Source organism: Macrosteles quadrilineatus, unplaced genomic scaffold (assembly GCF_028750875.1).
Source record: "Macrosteles quadrilineatus isolate MER2022 unplaced genomic scaffold, UCM_ALF_1.0 Scaffold_1__1_contigs__length_201487025, whole genome shotgun sequence".
NCBI classification, from domain to species: Eukaryota; Metazoa; Arthropoda; class Insecta; order Hemiptera; family Cicadellidae; genus Macrosteles; species Macrosteles quadrilineatus.
In genome coordinates this window covers 161,777,314-161,796,844 of record NW_026542594.1, presented here as the reverse complement: position 1 = coordinate 161,796,844, position 19,531 = coordinate 161,777,314, and the positions used below count along the sequence as shown (strand labels likewise).

The following is a 19,531-nucleotide window of genomic DNA, read 5'->3' as shown; positions in this document are numbered from 1 at the left end:
TAAAATATCGGGTCTTCCATAAGAAAAATCAAAGTTGGCGGCCATATTGGAAAAATGGCGGTTCTACCTAACCAAGTTGTAAGTTTTTCAAATAAAGTTACAATTGTTTAACATTTTTTGATATCTCTTACAACTTTCGAATAAAACAGCTGGCACACTTATATCAATCACCCTGTATAACCTAACAGTAAAGCACATCATAAAATTAACCCTAAAATAATAGAAACAAAATTTGTTTGACACTGGTAATCAGTGTGAATTAAGACACGAAAAACGAGCTTCAAAATTTACAATGGGATGAGAAGTCTACTGGTATTGGTTAGTCTATGTCGTGACATTGTAACAGAAATTTTTCTTGAAATAATTGGTTTTATATTATCTGTCAATTAAAAAATGAAAACAAAACTAAATCTATCATACTGGCCTCTGATTTCAATATAGATATTCTCAAAAGTAACAACTTAATTTCAAAATTCTATGATATTATTGAATGTAATGGATTTAATCTTAACTTCAATGAACCAACAAGAATATCAGGTAACTCTCGCACTTGCATTGATAACATTGCGACTCAAACAAAACTCAAGGTTATCTGTAAATATAATATTGGTCTTTGTGTATCTGACCATAATGCACTGTTTATAAATCTACCTAACAAACTGATAAATCACAACAACAAAAAGGTTATTTATAGAAGAACTTTTAGTGAAAATGCTATGAACGAATATGTAAAAACTTTTGAAATTGACAAAAGTCAATTATGTTTGGATAATTGTAATGTTAATGATAGTTACAACCATTTTTTGAGTTATTTTATAGGGCAGTTGAATCATTATTTCCCACTAAAGGCTGTAAAAAAGAAATCTAAGATAAAAACTGTTATATTGGATTGGGTAACAACAGGTATCAAGGTTTCTAGCAAAAGAAAGCGTGAGTTGCATTGGCAAGCCAAAACCAGTACAGACCCAATTTTTCTTAACTATGTAAAGTCTTATTTATAAAAAGATATTTCGTAAAGTTGTAAACAGTTCTAAAAAAATGTCTAACAGCAAATATATAAATAATGCATTAAATAAACCAAAAGCTATGTGGAAAGTTGTAAATAACGAATTAGGCATTAGAAAAGAGGATAGTTGTGGCAATCATATTTCATTAAAAGTCTCTAATAATGAATTAATTGAAGACCAAAATGTTGTTGCCAAAACTTTTAATTCTTTTTTTTTGAATGTTGTTAATAGCTTAAACTTGCCAAATCCTATTGTAAAGGGTGTCCATCCAAATATGAAAATATCTGTGGATATAAAGGGGTGTTCACTGTACAACTTTGAACCAACCAACAAAAATGAAATTTTAAAAATAATATTTTCTTTGAAAAATAAGACATCGGTGGGTTGGGATGAAGTTCCAATTTCACTCATCAAAGCAGTAGCAAATAAAATTGCTGAACCCCTCTCAGATATAATTAATAAATGTTTTGAATGTGGTATTTTCCCGGAAAAATTGAAATACTCTCATATTACTCCGATATACAAAAAAGGGGCTAGAACCGATATAAATAACTACCGCCCAATATCTGTTTTAAGTAATTTTTCAAAGATATTTGAAAAAGTTATCAATTTCCGGCTAGTAAACTATTTTAACAGCAATGATTTGTTTTATGAAAAACAGTTTGGGTTTAGAAAGACATTCAGCACCAACAGTGCACTGATTGAATTTATCAATGATGTTACAAAGGCTTTGGACAGGTCTGAAACTACTGCTGGTGTTTTCTGTGACCTGTCTAAAGCCTTTGATTGTGTGGATCATTCAATTTTGCTTTCTAAATTAAAAGACTACGGTATAAAGGGTAAAAGTTTTTCTTTATTAGACTCTTATTTACAGAACAGAAAGTATAGAACAATAGTGACCAAAAACGGTGTGAAACATATGTCAAACTGGAATTTATCTAATTGTGGTGTACCTCAAGGGTCAATATTGGGCCCTCTTTTTTTCCTGATCTTTATTAATGACCTTCCAAAAGCTATTGGCAGAGATTTAATCTTATTTGCTGATGATACAACAGCAATCATAAGAGAGGATTCAGTAAATAACTTAATTGTATCAATAGAAAACACTTTGGATTGTATGAAAAATTGGTTTACAGATAATGGTTTAAAGCTGAATATTGACAAAACTCATATAATTAAATTTTCTTTAAAAAACAATGTAATTCTTGATAAAATTCCAAATTTAGTAGAATCTCATAGATTTTTGGGTGTATTGCTTGATACTCATATTAATTGGAAGATTCACATAGATAAGATGAAAGGCAAACTAAGATCTATTTCTTTTGCTTTCTTTCACCTGATAAACTGTGTACCTCAGGATACATGTATCACAGTTTACTATGGATACGTTGAATCCATCTTGAGGCATGGAATCATACTGTGGGGAGTGTCAACAGAAGTCAAATCCCTACTAATTTTACAGAAAAAAATTATTAGAATCTTAACCAAATCAAGAAGGAGAAAATCATGTAAAAACCTGTTTAAAAATCTTAGAATTCACACCATTTTTGGATTATACTTAAATGAAATTCTAAATTGGATACATAACACTAAGGAAAATTTGTCAGATGTAGTCAAATTTACACATAATTATACACATAATTTTACACATAATTATAATACAAGGAATAAATATAATTTCAGATTACCACATCACAAATTGACGACTTTTAGGAACAGCCCTCAATATATGGGACTTAGATTGTACAATGAATTACCCCTGTATCTTAAAAATTTAAATGCTACTCAATTCAAAGATAAAATAAAAGATAAAATAATTGAGAAAGCCTACTATTCACTTGACGAATTTTTGGAGAACCCTATAATGTAGATAAAATTCTCTGATATCCTACATGAGTTTATTTAAATTATTTTAACTATTAATTTTACTATAAAATACATCACTATGACGAAACACCTGTTCTTATGTATGAAATGTACTTTATAAAGAACGTATTGTGTAAATAAAATATGTCTTATGTCATCAGTTTCAAATTGAGACATTTAAGTGCTACATTATTCAGCAAGGTGCTATTTTCAATCACTACAGTCCACGAATAAATCAATTAAATAAGTCACAATTCTTTTCAAAATAAGTCATTAACTTTTAATTTTTTGTATTTCTTGTTTTCTTCAATCTTGAGACTTATCCTCCAAGGAAAAACTACCATGGATGATTTTAAATGATTATGTATGGAACACAAATTTTTGAAATTTGCCATGCTTATGGCTGTTTTATGAAGATATTAGGTAATATCACTATTCCATTTGTTCTAGGCCAAATGGAAAGAATCTTAGGTAAAAATGATAAGAGATGTTACAAATAAAAAAATATTTATTCCAATAAATAACAACAAAAATATCATATTATTTATCCTAAGCATCTTTAGAATAAATCTTTACTAACAAAAATCTTACAATATTATTGTTTCTCACAAAAGTTTATATGATATCCTAATTGATCGGAGATAATATGGATGGAAATAAAATATTCGTCAAGTTACAATAAAAGGCCTAATACATGGTCAAATTAATAATTTTATCATTTACTGTTAAAATGCTTAATTAACTTGTCAAAACAAATTTTTACCTAGTACGATAATGAAGTGCATTACAATGATTTTGTGGTGAAGTATTTTAAACTATTACTGCTATTGTTATGTATTTCTTCTATAGTTTCTGGTATTAGTTATTCAGACTTTACTGAAGAAAGTGAATGAAGAACAATAAGAGTGGTTTTAGTTTGTGTTAGGGATGTGTGAGCCTGAGACTTATGATCAGGCTAAGCTGTTTCCGAGCCGAGCGTTTGTGTATAATGTCTTAATGCCATATAAAAGATAATTTGTCACAATTCTTTTACAAATTGCAATTATGATGTACGGTTACATATCATTTTTAAGTACAGAAGAATTTAATGAAACGAGGAACTGAGATGAAAGAAATCACCCAAACTTCATTGAGGTTTCAATCACAAAATAACAGCTGGGCTCGGAATTACTTCTTGACTTAATGCTTGATCTCTTGAGCTCTTAAAGCTCGGCTCAAAAATTAAGCTACTCACTCCTTTGTATTTATTGCAAATTTAAATTAAGACCAGTATATTGCTAATTCATGTTTATCAAACTACTTGTTCAAAAATACCTAAAAGGTTGTATATACGTAATTTTCACCAACAAATACAAGAGACAATGGAGAAATGTTTATATAAATGCTAACTATTTGGCTCAAGTTCATTAGTGTGTTATTCCTAAAAATGACACATACAAGTGCCTTTACTGTTTTTTTAGGACACGATAATTGAAACCCATATAACTTACATCAAAAGTTGTGAAGGCTTTATAACTAAGTAATTACAACTTACCCTTTGAGATAACATCAGATATTTTACCAATTGGTGGGATAAAGCCTACCACATTTTGTCCAAGCAGTACCATAAAACGGCACTGTTATTTCTAGGTCAGTCAAAATCAAAATTCTATCTGTGGTAAGTATTTTTAAGTAACACATTAAATTATAATTTAACCACATTAATTCATTACGACCAAACATGTAAGGCCCAGCGCACACAGTGTGACTGTTTTACAACTTTGGTAATGTATTGCAATGGGGAGGCGCACACGACGCAACTGGTTGTATGCGATTTCAAAAAAAGTTTGAAACCAGTCACATACAACCGTGGGCCCGACGTTGCAGTTGCGTTGCAGACTTCAGTTGCACGAGACCACGGGGTGTTTTTGTGGTGTTTGGGGGTATTTTGGTGGAATTTTGACGGCCGTATAGTGTTTTTAGTGTTTATAATTTCCTATCCGAATAGCTCTAGCTGCTACAAACAGCCTAGTACTAACATTCTTGCTCAAATAAGGGTGAACCCAATGCTCTCTCAGTACCCTTCGCTGTCTTCGGTATTGATAATAGCTAATAACGTCTTCTTCGTCTGAGTCCGATGTAGTAAGCGCACTTAAGGCCTTAAACAACGTAACTGCACTAAATTTGCACTCCACTGATTGCACAATAGACGCAACTGTAGTTGTAAAACAGTCACACCGTGTGCGGACAGAAGTTTTGTTTCAGTTGCAAACTGGTTCCAGATGCAACTGGTTTGCAACAGTTGTTGTAAAACAGTCACACCGTGTGCGCTGGGCCTAACTCAAGCTGATTCTATAAAAACAATGAAGTAAACTAGGACGATTCCTTTTCAACTGAATGTCAGGCATCCATTGTTCATCGATAAAATAAATACCGAGGTATTTCATAAGGTATTTTATTTTAAAGTGTATGATATTTTATGAAAACACTTTACCACCGTTTTTAATATGCATGTAACAAGTTTATCATCACTCAATATTCACATAAAAAATAAGGACGGTGTATCACAAAATAATAAGATCAAGATCATAGAGTTAGAATTAATTTATAGGTACAACATAATGTGACAACTTTTAATTCAGTTGAAAGACCCTTCACCCAAGTGAGTTACAAAGAGAACTTAAAAAAATTTAAATCTATGATTTATTGTTCTTTGAACCAAAAGTAATGACGTAAAAATCTATATAAAATAAACAATATCTCAAATCTACATGAAGACTATTCACAACGATTCTTGCATCTGTATTTCATGTGTGACTGCCTTATAAATTCATTAAAAAATGTATATCGATTGTATAAAAGTAATTATTCATAGTCTTGACAAGAAATACAACCAAACTTTTGGCAAACATGAATACTAAAACTTATCACTTGACTAAATAAAAACATAAAATTTACAGGTTTTAACAAGGGAAACTGAAGTCTACATGGAAGTACTCAGCAAACAATTTCTACATCTACCAATTGTTAAGGTAGATAATCCTCTTAGGAACACTTTACTAGGCAGACTTGGATAACCTGTAACATAAACAAACATGTCAGCTGCTGAGATTGCAGGTATGCATGATATTTTATTTATAGAGAAATAAAAGAGAATTCCGGCAACTATGAGTTGATTACCTGAGCGAGGCGCTCTGTTATGTGGTGGGTGTGGCCGCAGCCGTAGGGGTGGTGGCGACGGTGGTAGCTGTCTGTGTAGGGATGTCCAACTCCCGGTACTTCTGTATCCTCTTCCACTCCCCAGTGTTGTAGTTCATCTGGAAGTGAGTCTCCACCAACATGGTGAGGTACGTGTCATCAGGCTGCTTCACGTTCTCTTGGTTCTCACTCAGTTTTATGGTAACTATATTACCCAACTGTGGGCACGGGTTGTCTAGATAACAATTACACCATTCGTATTAGACAATAGAGACTCAAAAGCATTGTGTTAGCCTATGAATCACTGTTCTTAACAATAGTTTAACTTTACTATGAAATATATAGATGTTGAATCAAAGTGATTCAACAAACATGGTTTCAAATTCTTATCTCTAATAAATGTTTATTAATTATTAGTAGATAAATTCAATGACTACTAGGGATTTTGTTTTTCACAGTTGTTTATTCTTAATAATCTACATAGCACTAGTAACAATTTTATAGTATTCAATGGACATATAAAAAATTAACTATTGACATAAAAGATTCTAGAATCGGTTACTAACTTGTAAAGTAAAGTGCGGAATAAGAATTAATAAATTATTTAATTGTTTCCTTACCTCTAGATCCAGCCATAAAACCCAAGATGAGGGCTTTTTCTGGCCTTGTAACTTTGTTGGAAGTCCTAAACATGTCTTGAGCTTCGAGCATGTGCTCTCTCTGCAAGTAAAATATACAAATTACAGCTTAGTCCAGTGAGAGCATTACAATTGATATCGATTGACACATTTGCAACAGTGAGGGACTCGCAGTAAGAGTAAAAAATTAGTCTTGTGTAAATAAGTTGAGTGGGATGACAGTAAATGCAGTTTACTGACTCAATTATTTTACAATTCCCTACATCAATAGGATTTTGGATATTTCAGTATAAAAGTAATTGTGTTTTATTTCTAAATTACGTAATTAAGAGTCCTCGGAAGCTAGCGGCCATCTTGGATAGTATCAAACAGCTGCTTAAGAGTTATTTACCGTCCAAAAATATTTTTTTTTAAATATCAAAGTGGTTATAATTTTAACACCTAGTATACTGTGAGATTAGAAATGTATTTGTAGTTTTGAGTTGTTCTCCAAGGGAGTCCATGGAAGCTAATCTTGGATTTGCCCGCTATAAGGGCAATGTAAATTTCGTTCATTTCAAACAGCCGCTGAAGAGTTATTTACCATCTCAAAATATTTTTTTAAACACCACAGTGATTGTAATTTAAATATCGAGCATACTGTGAGAATAGAAATTTTCTTTGTTGTTCTTTGTTTAAAGAGTTAGAATGTCTAGGCTCTTAAGGTAATAAAAGAATAGTTATAAGTTAATCAATCTGATATCTATAGCAAATAAATGCTTAAATTGGACATTACTAAAATCATAGCCAAATAGAATAAATATAGACTGTCAAAGGAAGGTTCCGCGATGTGCCGCTAGAGCGTGCTCGGTTTGATTCGCTGCCGTCGTTGCTCCTGCTGTGCGGTGCTGCAGCGGTGTGCACTACTAGCGGTGGACGCCAGAACATGTGCTAACCGCAGCACTGCTGTCGGATTGTCTATGCTAATATGTCGTTTGGACCCTTGATATCAGTAACTGAGAATGCACCTAGTTCACAACTCACCGTCAGAGAGAGGCTGGGTTTGTTTGTGGAAGCTGGTATTTTGGCTACAATAGTGTGTTGTTGGGGCTGCCGTAGCTGGACCACTGGCACAGTCGTTGTTGTCGTCTGTAACCATTAAATCAGCATCATTGTACAATAGCTAGAGATGTGTTGATACAAAAATTTATCAATTCTTAAAACCGATATTGATACCTAAATAATAAATCTATTCCCTAAACTAAAATTTTAACAAAGTTTTCTTTATGGATTGGTTAATCAACACCAACCCCTATTTTTATTTCCTATACGAAGTAATTTTAGGGCAATGAGATGTTTTTGGCGTACTTAAAGACCATACTATATTCCAATCAAAATCGTTAGCCGTTTTTGTAGAAAACCGATTTTTCTGTTATTTTGTGGGTTTTTATTGTAAAATCACCATTAAAAATCAAAATTTCTAAAAGATTTCTGGATATAACTTTTACTATAGAGTAAGTGCTCACATAACAAATTTAATCAAATTCAGACCACGAGTGTAGTCTGTGGCACTGTACACAACTAATTCTATACAAACAGACAAACACACACACAGCCATCACTTTGAAAACCACTTTTTTGGGTCTGGAGGGATCCGAAAGGAATAACTCTCCAAAACTTTAACGCAACAATTTTTACATAAACAATACTTCTTCCATATACTATGTATAGGGGGAGAAAATTACAAATGTATGTAGAATTATAGATAAAACATACTCCCTTAGTAGATTTCTCATCCTTATTGAACAGCTGAAAACAATTTTATTGTTAGTTCTGTACGGTGTCCTGTAGAGGTCGCGTTTTGTTTACAATTTGTTTCTTGTTATTTCAGGCATTTAAAACCTCGTTTAACAACAAAAAAAAAACCGATCTAATCCTAAAAAATAGCTTGTCCTCTAGTTATATAACCAAACAGTAAAGCACATATCAAGAAATTAGCCCTAAAATAGTAGAAACAAAATTTCATCGACACTAGCACCCAGTGTCACCGTACATGAACTAGACACGTAAAGCGAGCTTCAAAATCTACAATGGGATGAGAAGTCTACTTGGGTTGGTTAGTCTATGGTAAAATGAAGCTAAGGGTCTAGTTCAGCAAAAGTTACAAAAACCGACAACAAAAAAAAAAAGAAAAAAGGAAAAAAAAAACAATAAGAGGATTTTGAGAGATATAAACACCAGCAGAAGAATCTGTGTTAAACCCTTTTAGTGTTGACTACTATGCTGAATGAAGGAGGTACTTACATGGACCACGGGAGGAGCTGGGGAGGCTGGTACAGTGACAGTCTCGGCAACCTGGTTGTTGGAAGGATCAGTCTTGAGCCCAGCGGCTGTTGTACCAGCTGAAATGTCAGCACAGTATTACCAACAATGTAACAGAAAAGATCACATTGGTACCAACGCTGTAAAAAGTAAAGACTGGCTGTGTTAGGAACAATGTAAGAGAAAGAGCCCTCAGTGTAAGAAACGATGTAACAGAAAAGACCAGTCTTGCCAAAAATGTAAAACAGAAAGACTTTTGTTGGTAACAATGTCATTACAGTGAAACTCCGCTAATGCAGCATTTAACAATTTCAGTACATTTAAAACTCAGGTATCAGTCTACTAAGGAGATTTTTTGCACTGAACAAACCTTTCCGGCGTGTTTGGCAGGGTTTGAGCTCGTTTGGCAGAGCTAGGCACTTTTGGGGGAAATGGCCTTGAACACAAACTAATAGGTGTTTTTACTTTGTATTTTAGCGGCATTTTGAGTTTTGACCACTCTACCAATAACAGTTATTTTAGCCTCTGCTCAATAAGCCAGCGTTTTTAAAACCTGTTCTTATGGCAGTACATATCTGGACCCGGATCTAAACTTTTCAAGATCCGGATCCTGCACCGACATTTTATTGGATCCGCCCATCACTAATTAACAGGAAAGGTGAAAAATCACTTAATGGTAAGGAGAAAGTTGTGATTGTTGGTTTTTATGTGTACAATCAATAAATACATGGATTTAGTTGATGTATCAACACATGACCTTGCCATAAAACTAAGCATAACTTGGTTCATTGTTATAGATTTAATAGGCTTGAAGAGATAAGAGAAGTGAAAATGTGAATTCAATTTTAAACTGCTTAGGCCTAGACCTATATTACTGATTCTTGCTGAATCACACTTATTTTTCAAATAAATAGAATACTAGCCTACTCTCAAAATAATTGTGATTTACAAAATATGAATAAATACTTAACAAAGGTCAAACACCGTGGGGTTATCGTGACAGGAGAACCCTCCTAAGGTAGAAAATGGTATTTGGTATTTTTAACACAAAGGGGAAGTTACCCACCAATTAACGTTTTGGTTTGTTTATTCAATAAGAGTGCCCACAGGATAATTTAAAGAAATTATTTTGACAAAGGTGTGTATTTTAACCCAAATAAGAGAAGGACAAAGGATGAGTGTAGAATGGAGTGAGATGATCTGTGTAGCATTGTTACTGACTAAGATCAGATGTTTCATTAGTCAGGATCATTAAAGCCCAATTTTCAAGAACAGCAGGGCCCTGTTTTGGATTATCAAAAAGCTACAAACTTTTCTCAGGATCGATCCGGCAAGCTATTGATTGTTAGGTGAGCACTATAAGTAAACACTCACCTACCCAAATTAGTTAAAAAATAAATAAAAGCCAAAAATCTGCATCCTCCTCCTCTAACCTAAGTAAAAAGAAGCAAAACAGGTGTTGTGTGTAATCCCTATAAAACTCACTTATGCTGTCAACACCCATCCAAGCCTGGACAGTGTTTATTTAAGGTAGGCCTCTCCCGCCAGCTAAGCTACATATTAGCAAGCTCAATATGGATTGCACACGTATGGGATTTGATCCCGCGCTTGTAGAAAGGCCACAGCCCTACACTCCTCAGTGCAATGCCTTAGCCAACTGAGCCACCATGCCACCGTCGGCCGAACCGGTAAATTGCCAATATAAGCACACGATGACAACAGAGCTTGTAGGTTAGAAGATGTACTACTTGAGGGCCAATCGGTTAGCTGTACAACTATCTCACACTAAAATGTGGTAACGGGTTAGACACGTATGTTGTCGTCAATGAGTCAACATTACACATAGCACAAAACATATATATTTACAATGCATTTTTTTTTTAGAATTTCCTTTTTATTTATGATTACCTAGTTAAAAACAACTTTGGCTTTTATAACCACGCCATATTTGTAGGAAAAACAGCTATTCAATCAAAACTACCTAGGCCTATATCAAAACTATATTTTTGATTTATTATCTTAAGCAAGGTAAGTAGGCCTACTTACAATTCTTCTGTATTGCTTGGAATGTAAATGGCAACATCAAAGGAGAGGTAAGGAAAGGATTGATTCCTAAATGAAAGACATAATAATTATGAGTAACTTATAGGCAAACAAATCCGTCTTTTCATAAAGAAATATCAAAACTGGAAGGATATTGAATATTTTAAAACTAACTTAACATTTTATCTAAAATAGTTATTGTTAGAATAAAATGAGAATTTTTAAAGTGCAAAAAGTATACAAATAAAGGTTACAAAATCTAAAAAAAACACATTTTTTTGGTGCAATTTAACGATAAAAACTTACTCTTATTATATAATTCACCTCTAGCTTATCATAAACAGGTAGTTTGGCCTACTATCACAGCATTTTTTATTTCCACAAAACCCATTATAAGATTCAAACATCAAAGTTTAACTATCTTAAGAAAATGACCCGGTTCTTGAACAGGGGATTCTTTCTAGGGCATCACAGTAATATTATCTAAATAAAAAAATATTTCATTTGAACTTCAAATATGACACACTCGAATTTAAGTATTTTAAATAATAACACATTTAATTATTTAAATTATTTTACACATATTATAGTGGATTAATGATTATAATTTTGACTGTAAAACTATACTTTAGTTCAGGTGATTGGTCATAGAAATATTTCTTGAATTATTGCACACACAGGGTCAAGTGGGGTTGGTGTGAACATAAACAAAATTTACGTATGATATTACCCTACGAACTAATCATTTTTGGAGTGATTTTACATACAAATTTGGGGTAATTGTAAGGCCTAAGTTTTTTTATTCAAAACATAAAATAAAGTTCATCTTTTTACAATCACACCACTTGACGACACATTGGTCATGGGGAGGGTGGGGGGGGGGGGGGGTGTGGTTAAAAAACTCCATCATTAAAAATTTAAACAGTATGCCTAAATTTAAAGAAAGGAAGTATTTGGACTCACGTGCAGTGGTAGGAGTGTAGACAGGCTGAGGTGTCGCTGGGTTGAGAGCTGTGAGCCCCGCAGCGTAGTCCGGTGTTCCTCCAGTGGTGGTGGGGGTAGCTGCCTGAGCCGCCTCTGCAGCTCGTTTAGCCTCCTCCAGTTCTGATAACAAACCAGCAAGATACTCACAAACAAACCACTCAAACACTAGATTAGACTGTACAAACGGTTCAATAACAATATTTGCAGCTATTGTATTTCATAGAAATCTAAATAAACTTCATCAACTCTTAGAGTGGTTTTCATGAGGACAGCTTTCGCGTTTTCCAAGAAATATTAAATGTCAGTTCTACTTCAGAGTTAGTACGAAAAGAGTAAATGTGTACGTCTAGTTAATTTCAATGACTAAAATTGACTGAACTTGTCTAAGAGGTAAGATTTTTTTTGTCCCGGGACGCTAGGCACGAGCCTGGGATTGCTTTTCACAATACAGTACTTCAGGCTAGACCTAGGGGTTGCGGCATTATTACTTGGATAAAATCCATTGGTGATTTGGCAGGATTTGAACCTGGGACCTCTACAGAGGAAGATAGCATCTACAGAACTATGATTTGGCACTTAAAAGATGATATTAACTCTTACATAAAATAGTTTGTCATAAAAATGCTTATTAATAAAAGTAATATTAAAAATTTCTAGTACCGTAATAACATTTGTTTAAGCATTTTACATCGTTAAATAAAAGTCTAAATAAAGAAATAAATATCAGAAAACAAGGTTTGCAGACTTACAACCAATAAATCCTCTTTCACTTTACAAAAACAATAAATTAAATAAACCAACTATTCATTATTTAATAAAAGTTCCCACCAACCTTGCATTCGTTTCCTCTTCTTTGCCTGAGCGTAGCCCAGAGGCTGCTCATTGATGTCCAGTAGCTTTATTCCTCCGTCTTTGCGGCCTGCAGGTGTGCGAGACAGAGAGGGTCTTGAGAGAAGAGGGTTGTTGAGTGAAGGTGATCTGAACCCACCCGTCGGCACTCGACTGGGGATACCCTTTAATGGGGCTGCAAAACAACATCCATTGGATGTACATTGGTTTGACAATTGTTTTTTTACTGATAACTCTCAATGTAATCCATCCACCTATAAAGTTAGACCTTCCTATGGATGGTTCCGGTTTGCACAATTTTGCATACACACGGTTCATGAAAATTACTTGTGTACTGTGTCTAGTCATAAAGTTAACTATACTCAAACACTTATTCTATTTACATTATCGAAGTAACATAAGTAAGAAGCTTAACTGCTGCTTGGATTTTATGGTTTTTTTCATTGATGAGAAGGTCAATTAATAATTCTCACTATCCGTGATTTCACTAAGCCCAGCACTTGGCCAATGTGGATCTGCCAAGTAGCCTATAGCAAACCTGTGCATTGATCGCTGGATAGAGTAGATATACAATTGGGTATTCCGATAATTATGCACAGCCCTGATAGATTTATTAAAAAATAAGTAGGCTACAGTAGTACAGTACACTCATTTAAACCGAACCCTGTTAAACTAAAATTCGGATAAACTGAAATCATCACAAACATTCAAACGGATGAGTAAGTAAGCTACGCAACAGAAATTTGTCAGCTGTGGCGTGGTTAGTTGGCCCAGCTTGGCTAACAGAATGTAATGGAGCAGACACTCATATTTTATACAGTGGTAAAGATAAAAGTTCAAAAAACCATTGTTGAATAGTTTAGAAAAGAACTATCTTCAATATAGTTGTGTATTTTAAGATGACAGTAATTAAAATAGTGTAAAAACCTACTGTTGTAGATCTCTTTGAACAGGTATGTCCCTTAAACTTCAACTATTTACTGAGAAAAAAAAGATGTCCGAAAAAATCTACTCCAAAAACTGACTTACCCCCCTTTTTGTGTAACAATTTCAATATCTCATATTACCAGCTTAACTCGTAACTTAATATTTGACAGGTTGATATTTGTGATCTTACTGGTGTCAGTCATTTTCCTAGGCATCCCTCGAGACCTGACAGGTACAGTGGGGGCTGTGCTCTTCTTCATGTTGCTCATGGCATCAGCCGACTTCTGCAGCAGTTCTGCCCTCAGAGCTGCAGACTTAGGCTTTCGTTTTAACGTAAAGTGCTTCGGAAGAACGGGCTGGAAAAGAAAATTGGAGTCCATTTCACTATTCAATCACAAGCAATATTCAAATTTTGTATCTAAATTAATTGTGAATCTTAATTTATAAAACTTAAACCTACTCAATCACTTATTGGCTGATGACAAAATCTTTGGTCGATCAACCAGGCTTAAACAATTGAAATTTAAACACACTTTTATATAGTTCGGACGCGAACTAAGGAGGGGCTTTGAAAATGATAACTCTCATCGTATTGTTCACCTCTATTTTCAATGTTTACTAATATTAATATTTTTGGTTTCATTTATTTCGTAGCTCGATTAACTGCGATGGGAGCTTGATCAAGGCCTGAATTAGTTGGACAGTACTGTAATATTTTCTAAAAGAAGCACCTATACAACACTATTATTTGATCTACCTGCTGTCCCACCACACTGATTAAAGCTGACTTGTTCAAGTAGTGGCACTCCAGCGGCAGCATTCCAAGGTCCACATTTTTCCTCACTGTAACAAAAAGTAACAATTTTATAAGTTTAAAAGTAAATGGTAAGAGATTAAACAAGACTACAACTAATAGGCCTATCTAGAATTCAAACAAATTACTCTTAGAGCCTGTTTATAAAAATTGGTGACATTTTTCGTATCTAATCACAAGCATAATTTGAAAAGGGTTTGAAATTCTTGTATTAAATTGCGGAACCAGAATCACGGCATTGTTAAATGAAAAATTATTAAGCCTAGGTCTATTCTTGACTTAGGCTATTAAAACGAAATTTTGAAAGAGACATATACCGTAGGCTATATATTTTTTTATTGATTGTGAAGCCACAATAATTCAAATGCAGCTGATGAGAAACCATTTATAGAAAATGTGTAGGGCCTTACAGTAGCCTACCAAGGCTTATCAACTATTTTTTACATACTAAAAAAACTTACCTAATTTCCGCAGATCATTAACTAGATCCGAAAATATGCGACGATTTTCTTCGTTTTCACTAATTTCATCATTAAAACAGCCAGCACTGGGTATTGTCCTCATCATTTCAGCTAGCATTGACACCCACTGCTCACTGTCTACCATAGCTACCTCAAGAATTTCTTCCATTTCAACACGCCACTAAAATAAAATTTAGGCAACATCAGAACAAGATAAGCAGCAGGTGATTGACAATAGACACAGCAAGCAAACTTTTCTTTCTGTTGTTGCACTTAAGCTTGTTTTACTGGTGAGTTTTGTTTGGTAAAACCAACTTTTGAGAGGATTAATTTTACAATAAGTTAGTTTCTACCTATTTATTATGGTTTTAAATGAAAGCAGCATATATAAATCATAACATTAAAAACTGTTCTTAATCACAAATTAGCAGTGTATCATTATTAGCCTATAAGGAAGTCGATCGTTTTCTTAAAAAAACAGACAACAATTTAAAGGAATTCGCCAAAACTGTAGGACAGTATGGCCAATCTAGTAAGGCTCACTGAATCTAGTAAGTTAATCAATAACGATATACAGACCCATTTGTCTGCGGACAGATAAAATGTCCACAAATAGATTAATCTTCAGTTGGTATTGATAAAATGAAGCAGATGCTTATAATTTGAGGCAAAAACTGGTGCGTTCCGTATTTGGCGAGTGTTCGGTAGCCTAATTGGTAGGTTTACCTTATGGCTTAAAATATTCATAAGCCTATTCAGTCCTGGTGTGATTTTTTGATTGCATTAAAACGATATAGCTTACAATAGGCTACGATTTCTTTATTGAACTGATGTTTCATCGGTTAGCCAAACTTATTGTTGATTCTCTATGGAACTGTCCCATTTCAAGTGACAAGAATTTAATACTAGAAGCCTGGAGCCTCTAAATGAATTAATGAAACACAAATATTAACTTTTTATTCTATTAACTATAAATTAAAAACTTAACCCTTCCCGGATGGGCAAAATCATGACATAGAACAGGGAAAAATTATAAGAAAAAATTAAAGTTAATTTTCCTCATTTGTGTTTTGTTATAGAAGTAGCCTATACATAAAATAACACAATGGACCACTTCATAGCCTACTGTCAAAATAATTTGTTACTCGTTTTTAATTATGCGGATATATTCGCTACCCGTCTGCGGATGAGTAGAAAAGCACCGGATATATCCGCCACCCGTCTTTGAAGATATGACCATGACAACGTTAGGCAATAAATAAAGAACAATAGGTATGTAAACAAATAAATAAAGACAATGTAGTGTTGAGCGCGAAACGTCGAGGGGGGAGCGTAGGAGAGGTGGGTGATGCGCTGGAGAGGGGGAGGCGCGGAAGAGGGGTAGGCGCGGGAGAGAGCAGGAAAGTGGCGCCTTGGTACCGCGAAACATCTGGTTACTGCTCAAGCACCTGCCAGTCTGTCTGTAGAGAAGGCTTGACCATAGCCTGAGTAAATTCCACCATGTGAATGCATTTGGCAGATATATCCGGAACATCAAAAACCATAAGACGATATATCCGCCACCCGTCCTTTATCGCCAAAGACTTAGGCGGATATATTTGTCACCCGTCCGTGAAGGATTAACCCCGTGGGGTGGGGGGACTTGTTAGTCCCCACTAGTTGTTAAGTTAACTAAGTTATGTATACTGTAATAAGGTTTGCAAGTCATGTGTCACTAAGTCTTGTGATTACGATAAGAACACTTAGGGTTACTTTGGTATTATACGGAGGCCAGCTTTATACAGCGCACTGCGGCGGTTACTTATGTTAGTCATAAAAAAAGTATGACTCATCTGATATCATTCAATTCCTAACGTAACGAGGAAAGTCCTACAAACATATTTATGATAACCCAACCTGGGTAGACTTCCGTATCTGATGGCACAAACAACCGAACGAATATATCGATCGATATATCGTTTGGTTAGTTAGGTAAGGTACTAATAAGTTACTATTAAGTTTAGGTAATAAGGTACTAAACCTAACCTAACAAACCAAACAATATATCGAATGAAACAATCGAATACGGTAATCAATATTTTCATTCGGTTGTTTGTGCCAACAGATACAGAAGTCTACCTCCCAACCTAGCATAACCGCCTCAGTATGCTTTCAAATATGTGGCGTCCATAGGCTACAATAGGCTATCAAAGTACCGAACTAGGCCTAACTTAGGCCCTAAGTTATACCTAATTATTTAGGCCCATGAATAGAGCCAAATAGGCTAATAGCCTGGTTTAAAATGTATTCTCCAAAGTTTGATCAGGCCTATGTTTCATTGATAGGCTATAAGTTAAGTGCATAGGCTTTAAGTTAACTTAATGCTATTGATGCATAGGCTAGGCATATATTCTTTAGAAACTTTTCGTACTTTACAGTTGTTTTGAATGGAGAGCTATGTTAACAATATGAAGCTCATTAATTGACGATAAAGAGCATTTTTATTTAAAATTCAAGAGATTGGATATACATTATATTAAACACTCGTCAAATTAAGTACAAAAAGGCACACCTCCTCAATGTTTCTTCGTGGTATGTGGAAAAACGACAACAACAGTTTGAGTTTTACTTGAGTCTGGAGATCAGGGAAACAGTCCTTAATGTTTCTTAACACTTCAGCATTTAACTGTGAACAAATCGAACCGCCCGTCCAAGAATCATTTGAAGTTCCCAGTTTGTTGTGAAGCCACAAGGAAGTATCGCTGTCTCTGACATTAGCCATATTGAATCCTTGAGAGAACTGAGAAAACTAAATTGACGGCCGACGCGACGGTCGCAACGGGACGAGGCGAACGAAGTTAACAGCAAAGCCATCTGTAGCGTAGCGTTGAAGCATTCATTTTCGGTGTCCGGCATAAAGCACTATATACAAATAGATGCGGCTGTATAGTATTTAGATAGAGGCATGGTTGTTAATTGTAGTAATTCTTAGGAGTAAGATATTTTAAGGGTTGACATTATTCACACTTTTAGTATTCATTAGCTTTGGCACATTTAAAACATCGCAATCGCCCCAAAAGCTATACCCTAGATTGGCATTAGGGGAAAAACAATCTAACAGACGTACAAAATCAGAGACGACGACAACCCACCACTACAAAAATACTGAGGTGGGTTGACATGTTCAGTACGTGCCCGTAAAGGTGCCACCACGACAAGCTCTGCTAAACCACGGCCACGTTTTAAACTCGCCATGGTAGAGAAACTGGCTTTAAAAGGCGAAGAACACCGGCTAGATCCTTGGAGAACAACTCTCTTATTCTTAATTTTTGTTTCCATCCCTGTTTTAACCTAAACTAGAAAACACGTTGCTCAAAATCGATCATAACTACAACTTTCAATAATATAATCTCATTTGACTCCTCGGAGCTCTCGTCCCCACAAATTTCTGTCACAGTCTTAAAAGAGGAGACCAATTGGTTGGTGTTTTCAATGTGACCCTATTTCCCTAATGTCATTACATTTTTTGTCTACATTTGGTTTCATACGCTGTGGAACTGTTGGGTTGGGTTGGGTTCCAGTGTCAACGTCGTACATATGTGTGTATTTAGGATCCCGACCTTCTTGAGGGATGAGAGGACCTAAATCGGTGGTAAAACATGTCATTGATCTTGAATTTTGTGATCCCATGCGTGATCCTCTCATCTAAAATGATCTTCGGATCTGACTATAACAAAAGGCGGAATTGAATCGACGAATATAATTTCGTCAATACATATAATTTCTGAATGTACTGTAAGTCCACGCAGTCCTGTTTTCAGATTGGGAGTTTCCAATTCCTGAAAGTATGGTGAATTCCGAAAATGAGGTAAACGAACCTTTTCTGGCAATGGCAACAAAGAGTGAAAATTATGAACTGACTCAGCCAGTCTTTTGCTTTTCTACTGGAGTCTAAACCTTCGCTAAATCATCACGATGTTGTCCCCTGGCGCTGCGGAGTGGGGGAAATGATTCTCCCTCCACCTCCCCTCTAGACGGCGTCCAAGCAAGCCCGCGTTGTTTTACATGCATATCATATACCTTATGCTGCAGTTTTTCAATAAGTTAAAAAATGAATATTTATAAAATTAAACTGTCATAAACTAACCTAACCAACCAAACATGCTGATTATATAAAAAATATATAAAATAATAATCGAATGAAGGTTTACTAATCGAAAAAAATAGTTCTGTTCATAAAATAAAATTATAAATGCCTTGAATTCAATTTTAGAATTTATTAATTATAAAATTAAACTGTCATAACCTAACCAAACCAACCAAACTTGCTGATAATGAAAAATCGAACAAGGTTTACTAATAGAAAAAAAATAGTTCTAAAATTATAATAGCTCAAATTGAATTTTATAATATTTTAATTAACAAATTAAACTGTCATAACCTAACCAAACTAACCAAACTTGCTGATAATGCAAAAATCTTAGA

The 19,531-nt window shown here is 34.6% G+C and overlaps 1 protein-coding gene across 1 annotated transcript; it reads right to left on the bottom strand.

Moving 5' to 3' along the window:
• Positions 1-3,416: 3,416 nt before the first annotated feature.
• LOC128988659 (negative elongation factor A) lies at positions 3,417-17,860 on the bottom strand. Its single transcript, XM_054410157.1, has 11 exons — positions 17,619-17,860; positions 15,068-15,248; positions 14,550-14,635; positions 13,983-14,148; positions 12,849-13,040; positions 11,996-12,136; positions 8,972-9,069; positions 7,712-7,816; positions 6,671-6,770; positions 6,033-6,285; positions 3,417-5,930 (listed from the first exon to the last, which is right to left on the bottom strand). The coding sequence occupies exons 1-10, from the start codon at positions 17,826-17,828 to the stop codon at positions 6,050-6,052; spliced, it is 1,515 nt and encodes a 504-aa protein (XP_054266132.1). The 5' UTR covers positions 17,829-17,860; the 3' UTR covers positions 3,417-5,930; positions 6,033-6,049.
• Positions 17,861-19,531: the final 1,671 nt, after the last annotated feature.

Coding starts and splice junctions, on each gene's coding strand:
- LOC128988659 (XM_054410157.1), bottom strand. CDS start 17,828: ATGGCTAATGTCAGAGACAGCGATACTTCCTTGTGGCTTCACAACAAA. Junction 15,249..17,618: donor CACGAAGAAACATTGAGGAG/GTGTGCCTTTTT, acceptor ATTTTATTTTAG/TGGCGTGTTGAAATGGAAGA. Junction 9,070..11,995: donor CTACACTCCTACCACTGCAC/GTGAGTCCAAAT, acceptor CTGACATTTCAG/CTGGTACAACAGCCGCTGGG.